The 17,922-nt window shown below is 39.8% G+C and overlaps 3 protein-coding genes and 1 pseudogene across 3 annotated transcripts; 3 read left to right on the top strand and 1 right to left on the bottom strand.

The window, feature by feature from the left end:
• LOC131792709 (nucleoside hydrolase) lies at positions 1 to 4,255 on the top strand. The gene is made up of 2 exons (XM_059110125.2): positions 1 to 368; positions 1,647 to 4,255. Exons 1-2 carry the CDS (start codon positions 149 to 151, stop codon positions 2,375 to 2,377), a joined length of 951 nt encoding a protein of 316 aa, XP_058966108.2. The 5' UTR covers positions 1 to 148; the 3' UTR covers positions 2,378 to 4,255.
• A 598-nt stretch (positions 4,256 to 4,853) lies between these two features.
• LOC131792691 (rho-related protein racA-like) lies at positions 4,854 to 9,034 on the top strand. Its single transcript, XM_059110102.2, is given in 8 exon segments — positions 4,854 to 5,289; positions 5,854 to 6,116; positions 6,294 to 6,994; positions 7,502 to 7,526; positions 7,529 to 7,573; positions 7,576 to 7,693; positions 7,695 to 7,737; positions 8,043 to 9,034. Coding segments are annotated over 8 exon segments (1,782 nt in total). The 5' UTR covers positions 4,854 to 4,921; the 3' UTR covers positions 8,262 to 9,034.
• LOC131792692 (uncharacterized) lies at positions 8,831 to 10,720 on the bottom strand. Its single transcript, XM_066162339.1, has 4 exons — positions 10,474 to 10,720; positions 9,713 to 9,939; positions 9,334 to 9,415; positions 8,831 to 8,883 (listed from the first exon to the last, which is right to left on the bottom strand). Exons 1-4 carry the CDS (start codon positions 10,718 to 10,720, stop codon positions 8,831 to 8,833), a joined length of 609 nt encoding a protein of 202 aa, XP_066018436.1.
• Positions 10,721 to 11,055: 335 nt separating this feature from the next.
• Positions 11,056 to 15,577, top strand: LOC131792711 (uncharacterized; annotated as a pseudogene).
• The last annotated feature ends 2,345 nt before the right edge of the window (positions 15,578 to 17,922 follow it).

Genomic DNA, 17,922 nt, shown 5'->3' with positions numbered 1-17,922 from the left:
GGCTCAGTTTACAAGTGAGTTCTTTCCTTGACCAGGAAACCTCTATACGCACGTTGTTGACTTACTCGTCTCCAAAGCTCTTGTAAATTGTGCAGAATTTGTCCATTTACAGCCCAGACAGGCCAGTTCTAGAGGTGGAAATTACATAATGGCGAAGCGAAAGATGATTATTGACTGTGATGCCGGCATCGATGACGCCCAAGCTATCCTGATTGCTTTATCTGCTCCTGATGTTGAGGTGGTTGCGATCACATGTGTCGCTGGCAATGCAACTATTGAAAATGTATGTGTGAATGTGCTTAAAGTTCTGGAGTTGTGCGATCGAAGAGATATTCCCGTCTTTAAAGGAGCCACTGGTTCATTGCTAGGTGAGGAACTTTATGCAATTCATTGACTAGGGGTCGAGTTACGGTACGTGACACTACCCTTCCAATCGCTTGATCCCATGAGTAAGTAAGGCCCGGTTCAGACGCCGTGCTTCAGCCGCACCGAATCGAATTCAACGATAGGCAGACGTAGATTAGTTAATCCTGGCTGGCTGAATTGATTCAAACGCCGAACTTTATTCGGCCGAAATTAATTAATCAAAGAAAATTTATATCTTACAGAGAGACAAGCCCTATCTGTGCTTTGTTCTATTGTATAGCACTTAGGAAGCGGCTAGGGCACGAAAGAAGTGTAGGGAGAAACACGAGAGGTAGTCGAGTGTTTCTCCCCTCTTCTTGAGCAGCAGTTATGCACCTCCACTGTTCTTGAATAGCAGCAAAAGGTAAAAGTTATTGAGAGGAATGCGTGGCAATCCAAATGTCACCAAAATAACTTCTTGTAGGTGAAATATCGTAGTAGGTATCCGTAGGGGTCACGTCTCAAATAATTCCTGAGATTTTGACCTAGCAATGTTGAGCACTTAGGTTGAACAGTTTGCGAACTATGGCTTCCAATGTGCCTCATGTGCCGGCAATGGAAGAAGCTCAAGGACGTCAAGAAGCAATTGTGAATTGTGTTGCATTTTTTATGAAGAGGGGAAAGGCGGCAAGAATTGAATGCGGTTTTTAGTTCTAATCAGACCCCAATGCCCCAGTCATATAGGAGAGAAATACTCTGAGTGAGAGGGAGAAAGCCTTTGGAATGGGAATTTCTCTCTTAAATACATGTATACCAGTTTGTGCTGCCCATCTGGGTCTTGAATTTGGAACTCACTAGCAAGAAGGAACTGCCATGTTTTTTAAGTGATATTTCCCAGAACTTGTTGTAGTTCATGCATCTTGCAAATAGGTTGAGGATTATCCATGACATGCCTTGATAGCGCACTGGCAATGACCTTCCCCTTACAAGAATATTTAATTATAAAAGAATTTGTTAAAAAATGGTTGTAAAATAGAAGATGAGTTGATGCTTATTGGTGAATGGGGTACTGAAAATTGATTAATTTCTAGAATGAGTTTCTCTGACTTCAATTTCAGCCAAAAATATATTTGAGTATCCTCTCCCCTGCTCTTCTTGCTCTTCCCTGTAAGGGGGAGGGGGATAGTTTAAATTCTGTGAAGGTCAGTTACACGATATGATTGCTACCTATTGTTATATAGAAATAATGAAGCTTGGGAATTTTAACTTATGGATGATGACATTTTCTTTTTTTTCTATAGAGGATCATGGGGATCTTTCCACCGATTTTCATGGCAAGGATGGCATGGGAGATGTTAAAGACATTCCTAACCCAGACATGTCATTACTGAAGACTGAACATGCTGTAAATGCCCTGATTAGAATTGTCAATGAACATCCCAGAGAAATCACCTTGGTTCCTCTGGGACCATTAACCAATATTGCTCTTGCATGTCAACTTGATCCAGGCATTTCCTCTAAGCTAAAAGATGTGGTGATCATGGGAGGGAACTTTGAAGCCAAAGGTAACTCGCATGTGAGTGCTGAATTCAATTTTCATTTTGACGTGGAAGCTGCTTACATAGTGTTGAATAAGCTCACCTGTCCAGTCTCCTTGGTGACATGGGAATTTTGCCTGAACCATGCATTACCTTGGGAATTTTACGACTCATATATTGGACAAGAGACAAAAAAATCTGTTTTCATGAAAAAGGTTACTAATGTCTCAGCCTCATTCTACAAGAAAAATAAGAAAGGGTTTGGACAAGGTTACACAAGCTGTGATCCTCTGGCCATGTCAGTAGCTGTAAAACCAGAGATTGTAACTGAGGCAACAAGTGTGTATGCCACAACAGAGCTACATGGGCACTTGACTCGTGGTCAAATGGTTGTGGATTGGAGAGCCCATCTTGGAAAAGAACATAATATTAAGTTAATTCAAGAAGTTGATTTGGAAGCCTTTAAAGTCTTGATGATGGACTCCTTGAAATAAATATACATAAAAAAAGAGGAGTAAGAAACAAAGACATTTTTGTAATAAAATATTTGCCTATTGTTCATTGTGGTGTAAGAATGGAGATGAACTATGTTCATTTGTCTCACAATAGAGTCACTTTTGATGTAGATTGTAACATTTCGACTGCAATACTGCTAGTCTTCATCAGGTGATGAGATCGATTGTTTACATGTCGATATTTGTAGCATGTTGGTATGCTGCTATTGGTGCATTTCGATTCTCATTAGTATTCCAGTTATTAGATGGTGTTCCCTCATAGAACCTCATAACGTTCTCTATACTTATAATTTGCTCCAAAATTCTTCTTTCAAAATTTACTATGAGGGAACACCTCCTAACAACCGTAATAATAATGAGGATCGAAATGCACCAATAACAGCATACAAATGTGCCACAAATAGCAATGCGTAAACAATTGACCTCATCGCCTGATGAAGACTAGCAGTGTCGCAGTTGAAATGTTGTGATCTACATCAAAAGTGACTCTATCGTGAGACAAACGAACAAATTTCATCTCCAAAGACAATTTTTTTAGCTAGCCTAACCTGGATTAACCCTTAGATCCCTTAGAAGGGGCTATTATCTTATTTCTCCTTTTAGTGCAAATAATGAATTAACCCTTTAACTCCCAGATCACATTTGTAATTCTCCCTACTGTCAACCATACAATTCTTATGATGTTAGTTCAGAGAATTTAGTATTGGATAAACTGATTATCCCCAAATTGATATTTTTCTTTATTCTCATAACTTATCTGGTTGATATTGTATTGATATTGTAAGGAGAAATTCTCTCTTGGTCACATGGGAGGGTTAAGAAATAATTAAGTTCATGAGAGTAAAGGAAATGATCACCATCTAAGGCTCTTGATTTTTTCAACAAATTCTTCTACTCAGTACAGTAGGAAATGTATCAGAACAGTTTTGAGAATATGCACTTTAATGTTACTGGTTTAGCATTTACATTTAGGTATTCTTGCTAGAAGTTTTGAAAGTAGAATTTTGGAGTAAACTATAAGTATAGTGCCACTAAGTATCATGTGAGAGATATTCCAAGATTTTTTATTATACCAGTATGCTTTTGGTATGATTTAACCCTGTAACTCCCAAGATGTGATTGTTAATTCTCCCCTCTTTCTGCTACACATTTATTGTAAAATAGTTACCAGAATTTGGTGTTAGATCAAGATAACAACTTCTACTTGGTAAGTTTGAATATTCTCATTACCTGTTTGTTGGATGATGTAAGGATATTATAGGGAGAAGTTTCATGTTGATCACTTCTGGGAGTAAAAGGGTTAATAGCAAAATGGTTCAAAACCTGCATTGCTTCATTTAAGCATAATTTGAAAACATAGTTGTATTGGATTTGCTCCTGTATAGTCACTTGACAAAATAGGAAGATTTCATTATTGTTTTCTTAGTAGCCTAGATAGCTTTATATTTTCACTCAGTAAAACAATTGAAGGTTCATTACAATTTTATTATTACCTTTCATTGCCTTAGACTATTTCAATATGCTCATTGAGTCTTGATTAAAATGATCTTGATTCAGTACTAATAAAGTCTTTGAACATAAAGAATTAAATTATCATGATATTTTTAATGTCTTAGACTACTTTAGTTGTGCTTTTTCTCAGTAGATCTTGGAAGCAGGACTTCCAGAAATAGCTGATTTGTGTACTTGTATTTCTACTCATGTAAGATTTTTTTCTGTTTTTATGCAGTCATCATTTGTCACACTAGTTTTATCTTTATCCTGTTTCAAATGTTATGCTTCAGTTGTATCCTTTTTCATGATTTTGTCTTCTTTGAATTGAATTACCAGTAGATCTAATAAAAATTGAAAAATCGATTTCTAGATGATCTGTTAAAGCACAGCTGTTTCCTTATGTGCTAGGTAGTGTATATTTAGTAAATTTGTCAAAAAAATTGTTGTTGTTTAATGTTTATAAATAATTCAAAATTTGGATGACTGTATCTGTTGTCCGAAAATTTTATCTAATGCACAAAAATTGGAACTAGACAGATTTTTTAATGTAAAGTACATTCTCCCTTTGTACTTTTCGTTCTCTACCCAAAACATTCTGAACTCGCAGTAAATTGAGCATGTTCGTATCTGACACAATTGGAGGCAAGATGTTTCGATCAGCATATTTTTATGATTTGCTCTATGTTCTTAAAAAAATACTATTTATAACTTTAATATTATTAAAAAAAAAGAGCAGTCTTGACAAATTGAAAGTCATTTAAATTACTCGAGAGAGGGGTGGAAAAGAAATCAATCTGTTGTAGAAATGCACGAAGAATAAAACTTTCGGTTCGTTACGCAAAAAGGACGTGAACCGATTAAGACCAGTACGTCATCAACTCAGATCATTGCGTTCATTGGTCAGCTATTTTTATCTCTCCAGTTGTTTTAAGTCTGTTCACTATATAAAGCTGCACGGCGAAAAGTTTTGACAGTTACGGAGGATCCTACTTTCGCTACAGTCTAGGACTGCAAGGAAGTCGCTGAAATATGCAGAATTTAAAACTTATGGCTATAGGAGATGGCGGAGTAGGAAAGTCGTCCTTTCTAATTTGCGCTACAACTAGTCATTTTCCAAGTGACTATGTTCCTACAGTTTTTGATAACTACAGCGTAGATCTCGTAGTAAACAGTTCTCCTTACTCGATTTCTCTTTGGGATACAGCAGGGCAAGAAGACTACGATCGTCTGAGGTTTCTCGCTTATCCTGGAACTGACGTATTTGTTGTGTGTTTTGATGTTGTAAATCGAAGTTCATTTGAAAACGTGAGCGAGAAATGGATTCACGAAGCGCGCTACTATGTACCCGAGACTCCAATCCTCCTGATGGCAACGAAGACGGATCTTCGAAACAGCAGGTGTGTTAAGCCTTTTCCTCAACAACGCACGATTTTAGTCTACCTTTCACAGGAACTCTTTATCAAAATAACACCTGGCGGATAGGTTTGTGGGTGCTCCTATGCTGTAGTGCGTAGTTACATGTAGGGGAGTTAGTTACACCTGTTCACTTCCTGTTCGACCTTACGTGTCAGTAGTATGGAGGGGGGGGGGAGTTGGTATAGGGGGTATGCTCCCTTGTAAGTGTAGAGATGGGCTTCCAGGCAGAGCATGGTATTTGGTCCTCTTAACGAGGTGAAGCATGTTTCTCTGCCTGCTGGGAGAGGCAAGTTGGGTGAGGTTTTCTAGGGGTCTGGCACTTATAATTGATATTGCTTAACCCTTGAAGCCCCTCGTCAGCTTGTGATGTGTACGGTCTTATACTTTCCTGCAGGGAAAGAAAAACTTGTGCCAAAGGGCTAATATGAAAGTGAGGGTCTGCTTTCAGGCTATTGCTGAGTGAATCTGGAGAACTGAGAATTCACATATTTTGCAGATGAAAGAAAATCCTTTTCACTAATGTTCAATATCTTTCTTGTCAACAGTAATGCAGATGACAGGTCCACTGTGTCTACAAGAGAAGGAATGGCTCTTGCTGAAACTCTTGGTGTGTCATATGCAGAGTGTAGCTCCCTAACAAACACTGGAGTGCAGGAAGCTCTGAATAAAGCTGCAGAAATGGCTGTTAGTTTTCATACCCAGAGAAAAAGATCAACTGCAAGAGTTTTGGGCTTCTTTAAAAGGAAAAACAAAAATTCCATGTCAGCTCAGGATCAGGAAATTTTTCCCCCTCAACTGCCACCAGCAGGTATTAAAAGTTATATCCTCTGTAGTAGTTGGTGACACACTAAACAATTCTTTGATTTTGTATTTGAGTTGTAAATATGTTATAAATATTCATCTTTATTAATGCTACTTATTTTTCATGGTTAATGGCTGTTTTTAACAGTGAGAATATTACATGGTTGCTATTTTCTTTTTGCAGGTTTTGCTCCCCATGTGGAGGTACTCAGCTCAACATTTGCCAGTGAATGGGATTCTATGTTGTCTGACACAATGAGTGCAGATGTCAGATTTGTATTCTCTGATGGTGAGTCCCTTGAAGCTCATAGAACTGTTCTTGTTGCAGCCTCCTCCATCTTCAAGAATGTTTTACTGGGAGAAATGTCTGCAAACCATGAATCTTTCCAGTACATCCTTGAAGATGTTTCATGGATTTGTGACGGAGAAAGGAACTGCCCAAATCTTCCTCATATCGAAGGGAAATGCCAGGGCAAAGGTAGAACTGTAATAAGGTTGCATGAGAGCATTACTAAAGGCATTTTCACTGAGGTGTTGTCCTTCCTTTACACTGGATCGCCTAGTGTAACAGATGATAAAGACAAAAATTTTATCACAGAAATTCAAGATGCTGCCAAGAAATTTCAGTTGACATGGTTGATAGATACCTGTACAAACATTCTGTCAGGAGATTCTTTCCTTAATCCAAGTATTGGCACATGGCTGAATGACAACACGGGACAAACAGCTAAAAATTTGTTTCTGAACAAGCCATTTTTAGCTGATGTCAAGTTCTGTGTTGAGGGCACCATTGTTTATGGACACAAGTTGATATTAAAATCAAGGTCAGAGGTCATGGCAGCCATGTTGGGTGGGGCCTTTAAAGAGAGTGACTTGGATACAGAGGTAAGCATATGTTTTAGTAGCTTGTTGGTTCCAGGTTTACAGTTATTTGAGCAGAAAAAAAGATGTTCCCTAACCTACAGTACAGACTGAGAAAACTAGGTTAACCCTATACACCCTAACATCAATATATATATTCTCCATCCTGTTCTCTAAACATGTCCTAAGGTGGTGACAAGGAGAATTTGTTTAACAATTAAGAGCCTCTTTAGTTGGTGATCAATTCCTTTATTCTCTTGACCTTAATGTTTGATTCTGGGGTGATATAGTAAGGAGAAATTAGATGCCAGTCACTCTTAGGGGTTAAAGGGTCAAAATAAGATATTATGTCCCTGGGTTCAAATGGAGGGGAGAAGATTTAAATGGAAGAAAAACTTTTCAGTTGAGTAAGTCAGACAGTGAAATACAGCCTGCTAAAATGACAAATTATAGCACATATACTTAGGGAGAGATACAATAAGTAGGTTTATAACAGATTGTATTCTCACATCCTATATTTATTCCTCAAAGATTGAGATCAAAGACACAACCCTGCAAAGTTTTTGGCACTGCTGGAGTACCTCTACACTGACCACGCCCCAATAGAGAGGGAGATTCAGTGGAAATAATGGTTTTAGCAGACAGATTCTGTCTTCCAAGACTTGTGTACAACTCACACATTGTCACAACCAAGAAAGTTGATTCTTTGATACAGAAAAGGGTCTGATGGCACTAAAGATGTCATAAACCTCCTTCTCACATCACAGGTATGACCCAAGTTTGTTCAGGAGAATACAATGGCAGAAATTAATAGTTTTGTTGCCCCTATGGTTAATGAATTTTAATTTACTAGATGATTCAAGTAAAAGAAGTAGAATTTAGCTATGGCATATATATGAGAGTGGTTCTTCATGCAGAGAATTTTGAATTATTAAGAAAATGTTTTTTGGAGGATGGCAAGAACCAACAATTTACTTGACCCAGATATAATACCAAATTCTCATAACTTATCTATGTAGAACATTGGTATTTACACATTAACTAACAGAAATTATTCATAATTATTTGCCAGGCGTACAATGCTAAACAGTTGGCTGACTGGTGTCTTCATTTCATTTCAACCAATTTCTCAGTCTTTGAATCCACTGAAGAGTTTGAGCTTCTTCAAGGGGATAACAGAAAACATGTGATTCAACATAGATGGCCTCCTCTGTCCTATTTACAAGCACTAGAAGAATTTGAACAAAGAGCCCCGCAATCTAAGCTTACTTCCAAGTGTAAAATGATGTGAAATATATGCTACCAGTAAATCCAAGCAATATATTGGAAAATGATCTTGTAACTGGACTAAAGAATTAGAAACTATGTGGATGAACCTTTTATTTATATAGTCTTTTACTAGTGTCTATTTTGTAAGGTAAAGGAAGCTATCGAGTCAAAAGGCTCATACTGCTAATGCTATCCAGTTTTCAGTACAAACAATTCAAGGTATGGAAACTCCACCTTGCCCCCCCTCCCCTACCCCTCCCTCTCCTCCCCTTGGCTGGATGTCATTCCATTAAAAAGTTTCTTTGGAATCAATGATTTTACCGTTATCCTTGACAGTTGAACACCTGGGTGGAGAGTGGCACTGTTAAATTATTAGAGTATCTTACTTAAAAACTCAAAACAATGGCAGGCTAGGGTTTGAACATGGCCTTTCTGATTCAGAGTCTAGTACCTTTTAAAAGTAATTAGCCAGCAGGTCTCAAATGGATGGCTGCTTGAAATGAACCAAAATTATGGTTAAAACATGGCTAACATGTTTGTTTCTAAAGATACCTTTAATTAAATATATGACTATGGCTTGTATTAGTATGTTTATGATGCAAGTTCCTTCCCATCTCTAAGATCAAGCATCTCTAGACACCATCCTGGAATACATGAATGATTATTTAAGTAAAATATTGAAAGAGTACAAAGTTAAGTGATTAAAAAAAATTATGTTATAATTGTTTTATATTGCAGAGAAGCAGAGCATGCTGCATTATCTTTAACAAAAGTATTGAAACTTGCTCTGATAAGCTCTCTGGGCTATTGAATAGCAGAAAAACCTAACTGCCCAGCATTCTTGAATCCTCAAAAATTATGACTGCATTGTGGGTTAGCACAGTGTTAAGGCACTGTGAGCATCAATCTTGGATCTGTTATTCTACCAGAGCTCAGCATTAGTTCCTTAACGAGTTCTAAATCCATCCTTGTAATTAATCCGTTTCGAGACTAGTAATAGTGCAGTAAACTGGTGTGGGTGCATTGTGACGAGGGGAACAAGTGGACAATCAAAACCAATGGCGTTGTCCGTCGTGTCGGCAAAGAGTCCCTACCTGAGTGCCACTGGTAGCACTGAACGTGAGGTTTCTTCTTGACCAAACATTGTAGGTGTAGATCCGCTGCACACAATGCCACCTAAAAGGATGGGGGCAGCAGATATATAATTCACCATTCATTCGATCTCTTCAGAGTCTTTAATCGTGGTTGAAATCTTCCTCATGAATTCTGCTCGTTTGGTACCAGCTCCCACATATTGCTCAAAAAACTCCCAATCCAAAGGGTGCTCTAAACAGGTCTCCCATGATACAAGGGAAATTGGACATTTAAACTGATTAAGGAGAATGTAGGCTGCTTCAGGGTCAGCACCAAGTTGAATTCTGCTGAAACCCAATGATTTCCTTTGCCATGAATGCATCCTCCTAGTATAAATACCTCTTTGACCTTTTTTGTAAATTCTGCATCAAAGTTAGAAGCCAAAGCAATGTTGGTCAAAGGGCCAAGAGCAATGATGACAATTTCGCCTGGGTTCTCATTCACAAGTTGGACTAAGGCCTGAGCAGCATGTGGTTGTTGAAGAAGACTTGTATCTGGGTCTGTAATATCAGTGGCATCTCCAAGGCCATCAAATCCATGGTATAATGGTTGCTCATAGGCGATTCCTAAACGTTGGAAACACATAAGTCATGTTTAATTAATTGTTTGTAGACACTGAATCTGGATGAATGGGAACAAGCGAGTGAAGTTGCATATTAACACAAAGAGCCCCTCAATTCATTAATTACGTAGCTGAAGTACTTATGCAAACTGTCCTTAAAAATTCCTTTACTGTTGCAATCTCGTAAAATAATGAGCCACCACACTGTTGGGAAGGGCTTGCACTTTGAGATCCCAGGTTGAATGGAGATTTGCATTTCTCCGTAAAAACTGTAAAGCTCAGAGTCTCATTATTCTACGAGTTTCAACGGATTTCCACGAAAATGCCTTAATATTTATCAAACTGAACATAGCTGATCGTATTATGCCATAAGGTTGATTTTTTCTTTTGGTTTAAGTGAAAATCGGAAAACCGTACCCCTTGAGTTTTGAGTGACCTCTTCTCTAATTGCAGCTCCTCGTAGTTGCAGTGTCTGTCACGGTATTCTTTCTTTCCTTGAATTACACTGTTACCCTCGTTCGATGACATTAAAATAAACCAGGGAATTTGGTAAGAATCGGACGTAACCATACTAGTAAAGATCTGTACGCCCCTTGGTACAATGGTATGTCGGTTCGCTCGCAGGCCTCAAGGACCTTTAGCACGTTCTTGGTAACTTGATCAACAGTCACGTTGCCACATGTACAAGTGATGGCTAAGACGTCAACCTCTTGAGATAGCGCTATCATGATAGCTTGGGCATCATCAATACCAGCCTCAGAGTCAATTATAATCTTCCTTTTCATGTTTTCTTACCAAAGGGAACCTATCTTTCCTCAGAAGAGGAGCTTAAGATGACTGGGGCAAGGGTAGCCGTAGGTATTGAGGCGTGGGGCGGGTGGGTATGTCGCCGCGGACGGCCTCTAGACCTTCTTGTACTCTTCAGTCTTCATCGATTATTTAATGCATGCAATTTTCCTTAATTTTTAAAACTGAAAAAGAAGGATGTGTGTATAATTTGTGGGAACACCGTTAAACCAGTTTTTAAAACCAGTGTGGTCGTACTAAGATATGAGAGGCAAAGATTGTAAGGGGAGTGGGGTAAGTGGGAACCGGACACGTGCGATACTAATATGGCGGCTGCCTGTAAGTCAAAATTGTTGTGTGGGTGTTTCTTCTATAGTTCCGGTTGAAGGAACTGTTTGGTTACAATCGTAGAAAATTGTGAGAAACCTCCCCACGGGTAGCATTCAAGTCAATCGAATGATATTTTTAGGATGTATTCACGTCCTTTGAGCTTGCAAATGACGCGCTGTTTTGCGCGCAGTAACTGGTTACTCTGGGACACGAAGGACTCATGTAAACCTGCAACGAATTTTCTTAAGGAAACAACCACTTCGCCCGTCTACTACGTTGTATGAAGCAGAAAGAAAGGAAGATTCCAAAGAAAGCGACGAAGAACCAAAATCCTGGAGAGAAAATCCAACCCTGAAATACTGGGTTCTTGGCTCACTGGGAATCTCTGGCTCTGTTTATTACTACGTTTACAGGAATCACGAAAAGAAACGATTGCTAGTAAAGCATTTGCCATACAACACCCAGTCATTTCGTACTTTCCCGTGAACGAGATCTCTCCGCGCTTTTTTCCCTTCATAGTCAGTTGAAGGGAAGGGAATCTTTAACTGTTCTCCATATTGTTGGCTGTCCCGGGTCTGGAAAAACAGAACTTGCTCGGGAATTTGCCGAGAAAACTCTCAAGAGAGGAACAAGAAAGGTACACCTTTCTTCCAGGCAATCTCTTCTTTGGGAATTTAAATGGTTCATCGGTAGAAAGCCTCCTTTTGATGTGAAAAGGTTTGCAATTTCTGTTGTTTGTTTTGAGAGTGATTGGACATCAAAGGCAGGTGAAGGGTTAATTTCTCCAGTCTGTCCCAGGAAGAGCAGTTAGACTACCTTGTTGATGCTGTTAGGGAAAAACTTAAAAACAGCCAAGGCTGGATTCTAATTTTGGAAAATGTTAAAGATAACGAAGCTATGTACCGCTGGTTTTCTGCAAATTCATCAAAAAATTGGGTAATGGAACAGTTCTCCTCACAAGAGATGGCCATGTCAACAGTGATGCAGTGATTAACAATACTTACAGTATTGATGAAGGGTAAGAGCATTTGCATGACTTTTCACATACCATGGGAAAAAAATCATTTTAACACTTAGACTTCCAAAGGTGATTAACATACAAATTATCTCCATGATATCTATACATGGTCCAGCAAACAGATAATGAGAATAACCATACTTATCAGGTAGAAGTTAGTATCTTGACCTAACTCCAAATTCTCATTACTTACTCTACAAGAGAGGGGAGAACTATCAATCAGCTCTTAGGGTCAATCTAGAGTGTTATTTGCACACATTTTTTGAATATGTTTTGGTAATGAGCAACTCTCTAAAGCAGTAGCACTTAAAATTCCAAAAACTAGGGGTTTTCGTAAAATTGTAAGTCTGCATGCTATTTTAGTCCCAAACAAATCTGACTCTACTTTTGTCAATGTTTGCTACTGAATCAAAACTGGCATTATTTCATTAATAAGTATGACAATGTGATCATTTTGTTTTATTCATTTTCTTTCTTTTAGATTGCCTATGGATGATGGGATAGAACTTCTTTCAAAGTTGAGTGGATTGGAAGGAAACAAGATGACTGCTGCAAAAGACATTGTAACAATTCTAAAGGGGATTCCTCTGGCTCTCACATGTGCTGGTCATTACATGCAATCAAAAGTGCTGAAAAATCCCAACTATTCCAGTTTAGACTTTTTAAGTGAGTTTAAATCAGAGCTTCAGCAACTTCACAAAGGCTAATGGGGAGATGGCATTAAGCCCCACATATGTCATGGTTAGCATGGAAACAAAAAGCCTTGTGCAAGAAAACTTCCATCTTCTTCATGCTTTTGATTTTCTGGCAACCTGTACACCTAATTGGCCAATACCAGTGAGCCTCATTGCTCTACATCTGAGGGCACCAGATTTTAATCTACCCCCTGTGGAAGGCAGTGGACCTGCTCTGCCAAGCCAAAAACCCACTGAGGCTGAACAAGGGAATAGCTCAGAAACAAAGAGGTAGAAGAGATGTTCCTATCAATCCAAGAAACTGGCCAAGAACTTGGAGAACTTTAGAACAGCAGTTAAAAGATAACATTGATGCTATCAAAGCCATGCTTAACCCTGTACTGGCCCGATATGCCACAAATGTTGGATGGAAATGTGGAGATGTTAAAAGCTTGTCCATTAGTTTCTGTTAGAAGAATGGAGCCCATGGGTAAGAAAACTGTTTTTGTTGTTGTTGCTGATTTAAAGTTGAAAGCGACAGATCTCACCTTTCTGCGGTAAAATATCAGTTTCCTTTACATAACTTTAGTGTTCTCCTTTTCAGGCAGTAAGCAATAAAATTACCATCTGTAGTACCTCTTATTATGGCCTGATGTTGCCTGGATCTCTAAAAGATTCAACATGGAAAGGGATTGCTTAAAATAAGAAAGAACACTCTGTCTTATGCACTGGTGATATACATATACATATACATATACATATACATATACATATACATATACATATATATACATATATATATATATATATATATATATATATATATATATATATGTGACCAAGAGAGCTCCCAACTTTTTCACACTTAGGAGTGATCATATGTAAAAATTGCTTTGAAATTGATAACCTCTAAGGAGACAGGTAAAAAAATGAGGATCTTATTTGAGTGTTGCTTCTCTCAGTTCATTATACGACCAATTATCTTATTTATTTCTTACCAGGGGTGGAGACAGTAGTAATTAGTCCTTTGGTGCACTCAGTGTTCCAGCAACTTTTCTTGTCCCGGACAATGGAGCAGCTTGAATCTGAGTATCTGGTGCAGGCGGAGGAGAAACACAACAAAAGCTCTTGGTTTCGTCGGCTGTGGAGTTTTGACGCTCAAAGATCATTGCAAGAATATCGCAATTCCCTGGGTGAGGTCTCGCAAGAGGAAGCTGTAAATATGCATGAAAAATTTGCCTGATAGCGAGCTCCTTGCCCATCGCTCCGGGCCCGATGTCAGTGGTTTGTTGCAGGAGAGTGAGTCAGAGATCACAGAACAATTCAGGAAGATAAAGATTGGTGATGCAGTCCGTCACTGTCAGCAGCACACGGCGCGTATTTTGAAAACTATCAATGGAGTGGCCTCCGTCTGCGGCCAAGACAATCAAACACGTACTCTCGCTAGACTCCTCAAGCCGCACCTCGACCACATTTTAGCCGCTGGCACTTCCAAGAGCCTGGGACCCAAAAGTCGTGCCCATGCCATTTCAGCCGTAGCCGCCATTGACACTTCCTTTGGCAATTTAGAGTCTAGTAGGAGACTTTTAGAGGATGTCCTGGCTATTGAAACACAACTGTATGGCGAATCTAGCCTGGAGGTCGCGTCTACTTTGACGCGTTTGGCAGATGTGTGCAGTTCTCTGGACGGACGCACAGCGGTGTAGAGAGCTTCTTGAGAGAGCGATTCAAATTTACGAGTCGCAGCGAAGGAAATTCGGGGAATACAAACAGCCTCTTGAATACGCACGTACCCTATCAGCCCTTGGCGCTACCTATGGAGGATTAGGCTTCAAGGAACGAAGTCGCGATTATATTGAGCGAGCCTTCTCTTTCATGCAGTCACAGCACCCATCAGCCCGGACGAAGTTGAAACGCGCCGGTTCACAAGCGACGTGGCCAGCACACTCACTGATTTGGGGCATGCATACCTTTCGTTTAGGCGAAACGACGCAAGCACGGCGGTTCTTAGACATGGCTCTGAATGGACAAAAAAATATTCACGGCGATGAACATCCAGAAGTTGTGCGCACTTTGACAGTTCTTGGAATTGCTTATACAATGCAGGGAAACTGGACAGAAGCGAGAAAAATGAGGAAAAAGAAGCCGGAAAAACTCAGGCAAAACTTGATGCCAAGCCACTGATGTGAACATCCTGCAATGGGCAAATGAACACGGTGACGCCTCAAAGACGTATTACATGTTGAAAACGAAAATAATTGTTCATTTCTCCGTACTTGTGAGAGCGAACGATCTATCAAAACTTGCGGTAAGAATCTTTTGTGGTGAAGTAAACGAGACGATCTTGAAGATTTGGTCCAAACCGTTAAAAACTACGGAAGATCGAAAAGAGAACGTTTCACTTAGATAGGTTTGCTCATTTTGGACAAATGTTAAGATAATGAATTTGCCACGGTTTAATAATGAGGACATACTTTTGACAAACTTTGAACTGACTTGGACGAGTTATCAAGTTCCAAAATTTACCCATCATTACCTTAGCTCTGGTGACTGTCATAACTCTGGAATTACAGAGTTTACGATTTTAAATAACATTTTTGATCATAGTCAGTGTAACAAAGTTTTGCACTGCCTATTTCTTTTGCTTTCTAGACTACGAGCAGTCGCTGCTTTTCGGCGAGATCCGTCCCGGAGTCAAAATAAAAAGGAAGGAATTAATAATAAGAAGAGGAAGGGCGCACGTGAGGCGCCTCACCCCTCACCCCTCACCCCTCACCCTAAGAGTTCCGCGTGGCGAGCTTACATTAACTTTTTTCACCGTTTTTTTTTTTTTTTTTTTTACTAAAGCATAGGACTTCGCCGAAAAGGAGGGACTGCTCATACTCTGCGTTTTTTCGCTTGGGTTGTGTTGGGACTTCATACCTTGTGGCTGATGGTTAACTCTTTACGCCCTAACATCAGAGTGCATATTCTCCATACTACTCTGTATAGATATCAATCTAGACCTCTAGTTTGAGATCGTTTCCTTTTTTCTTATTCTTTTCCTCTGATTCGGTAGCCATGCTGAATGGAAAAATTCATTGTTAGACACTCGGGAATCAAAAGGGCTTAAAGAGGGTACTTCTGCTCGTTGTCATAACACTTATAAGGAAAAAAAGGGATAGAGTTGCAAAGAAACGACAAGAACTCAAAGAGAGAACTAGCAAGCTTCCCACATCACGTGACCGTTGTGATTGATTGTATCTGATGGATAAGAGGGTTTTATAGAGTGTTGTAGACCAATCACGGAGCAAAGAAAAGTGAAACCAATGCAATCTCGAGCTCAGATTGCTTTCGTCGCAATTAAAAGTAGCTCTGTATAAGATGAGTAATTTCGTGGAGTCTAGAGACTCGCATATCGAGCTGAAATATCGAATTCCCTCAGAAGGCCTTTCTAATCTTTTGGAATCTTCCGATCGCGCATTTTAGCATTAGGTAATGATGTTTTGGTAACAATGATGCCTGTATTTGGCGCAATTGTTTGTCACAAGACGGTGCATGTATTTCGTGCGTATGTTTAAGTCTGGGGATTTTCGTAACTGGAATAGCCTAATAAGGAAGATACCCCACAGCTTTTTTTCTTGATCCTCTTTTAGCCCCTGAAATAAACCTGAACAAATCATTGAGTTTCCCTGAAAGAAAGTTTCCGAATTCATTTGCATTTTAGGCTGCGCAAGATCTTTCGTGTGAAGGCTACCCAAGCTTTTCCATTTTACTTTTAAACGCATAACGTTTTGAATCGTATGTTTTGCACAATATTGAATACATAATAAAACCACCGCATTAGAAAATTCATCAAGCGCTTTATTTGTCTTACGGTACAGTGAGTAACTAAGTGTCGAGAAACTGTGTTTTGAGTGTAATGCGAGATCCGAATATTCTGCGCCTGTTTTTCGATTGCTTCCGCTCTTACACCTCCTATAACTCTCAACTGCATGGCCCCAGAGCATACAGTCTTTGTCATCTCCTTAGACTGGAGCGACTTTGTTACTTCTCCTTCGAAAAAACTTGCGAGATCTCCCGGTCGTGTGGTCATTTCTTTCTGTTGATGAAGTTTTGTGAGTGACAGAATCGGCAGAGGATGACCGCGGGCTCAAGCTTCCACGGCCGCTTGGACCGCTGTTGGAATCTTCGGTCGCATTTGGTCTCACCGTTTTCCTTATCTTCTCCATTGGCCGTCCACTTCTAGCGCCTGCCCCGTCTTCTCGATGCACATATTCCTTCCTCAGTTGCTTTATCTTTAAGCTTTCATTGGCAAGCTGCTCCCTTGGTTTGAGTATCTTGGAATACATCCATTGCCACTGCGAGGGGCGGGGAGCGGGAAATGAAATTTGACGAGCTCTTCTAGGTGCTGATGATGCCAGATACTCTCTTGCCATGAAACTGTATCCATCATTAGAATTTTTACCTTGCACTGAATATCTCTCATTTCTCCAGTTTGTGTGACTTTCAACCGGTGCGATTGTATAAGAATCCATATAATCGGTTTCTTGGCCCAATCCAGTTATTTCCATGTGTCTGGGAAAACATTTCTTCCCGCGGACCTCCATGGTGCAGGATTCCTCTTGATGCTCGTGTGCATCACTTGTCGTATCACACTCGTCTTCTGATTGACTTGATAATGAATCTGATGACCATTCATCATCAGTGCAGGAGTAAGACTTAATTTCGATGGTTTCAACGCTGCATGACTCTACCGCCTCTGCGGTGTCAATGTCCTTCCTTAGCTCCCGCTGAGAATGGGATGAGCCCGTATTTGAAGGGCAGTTGAGATGGATCTCAACCACCGGTGTCTCTTCTATCTCCTCTTTGATTGTTTTCTCGACTCCAAGGTTCTTGCGATTTACGCAAATCATCGACTGTAAGTTTCCCATCGTGGCGCGATTTGATTCTCACCAATTGTGAAACTGTTTGCGTTTTTGCGTTCCTTTGTGACGCGAAGTCATGACGTGCTTTTGACTTTCCTGAGCGCGCACTCCTAGACAAATATGACGCAGCGGACAAATTTCCACCTTGCGGATGGGCTCCTCTTTGGGAAAAACATGGTGGAGAAGTTGCTGACAGGTGTATGGAAATAACTTATGGCACCTTAGACCACGAACAATCCCTCTGAAAAAAAAGAGTGATGTTAGCACGCCGC

This window comes from Pocillopora verrucosa, chromosome 2 (assembly GCF_036669915.1).
Source record: "Pocillopora verrucosa isolate sample1 chromosome 2, ASM3666991v2, whole genome shotgun sequence".
Lineage (NCBI taxonomy): Eukaryota > Metazoa > Cnidaria > Anthozoa > Scleractinia > Pocilloporidae > Pocillopora > Pocillopora verrucosa.
This window is presented reverse-complemented; position numbering and strand designations above follow the sequence as displayed.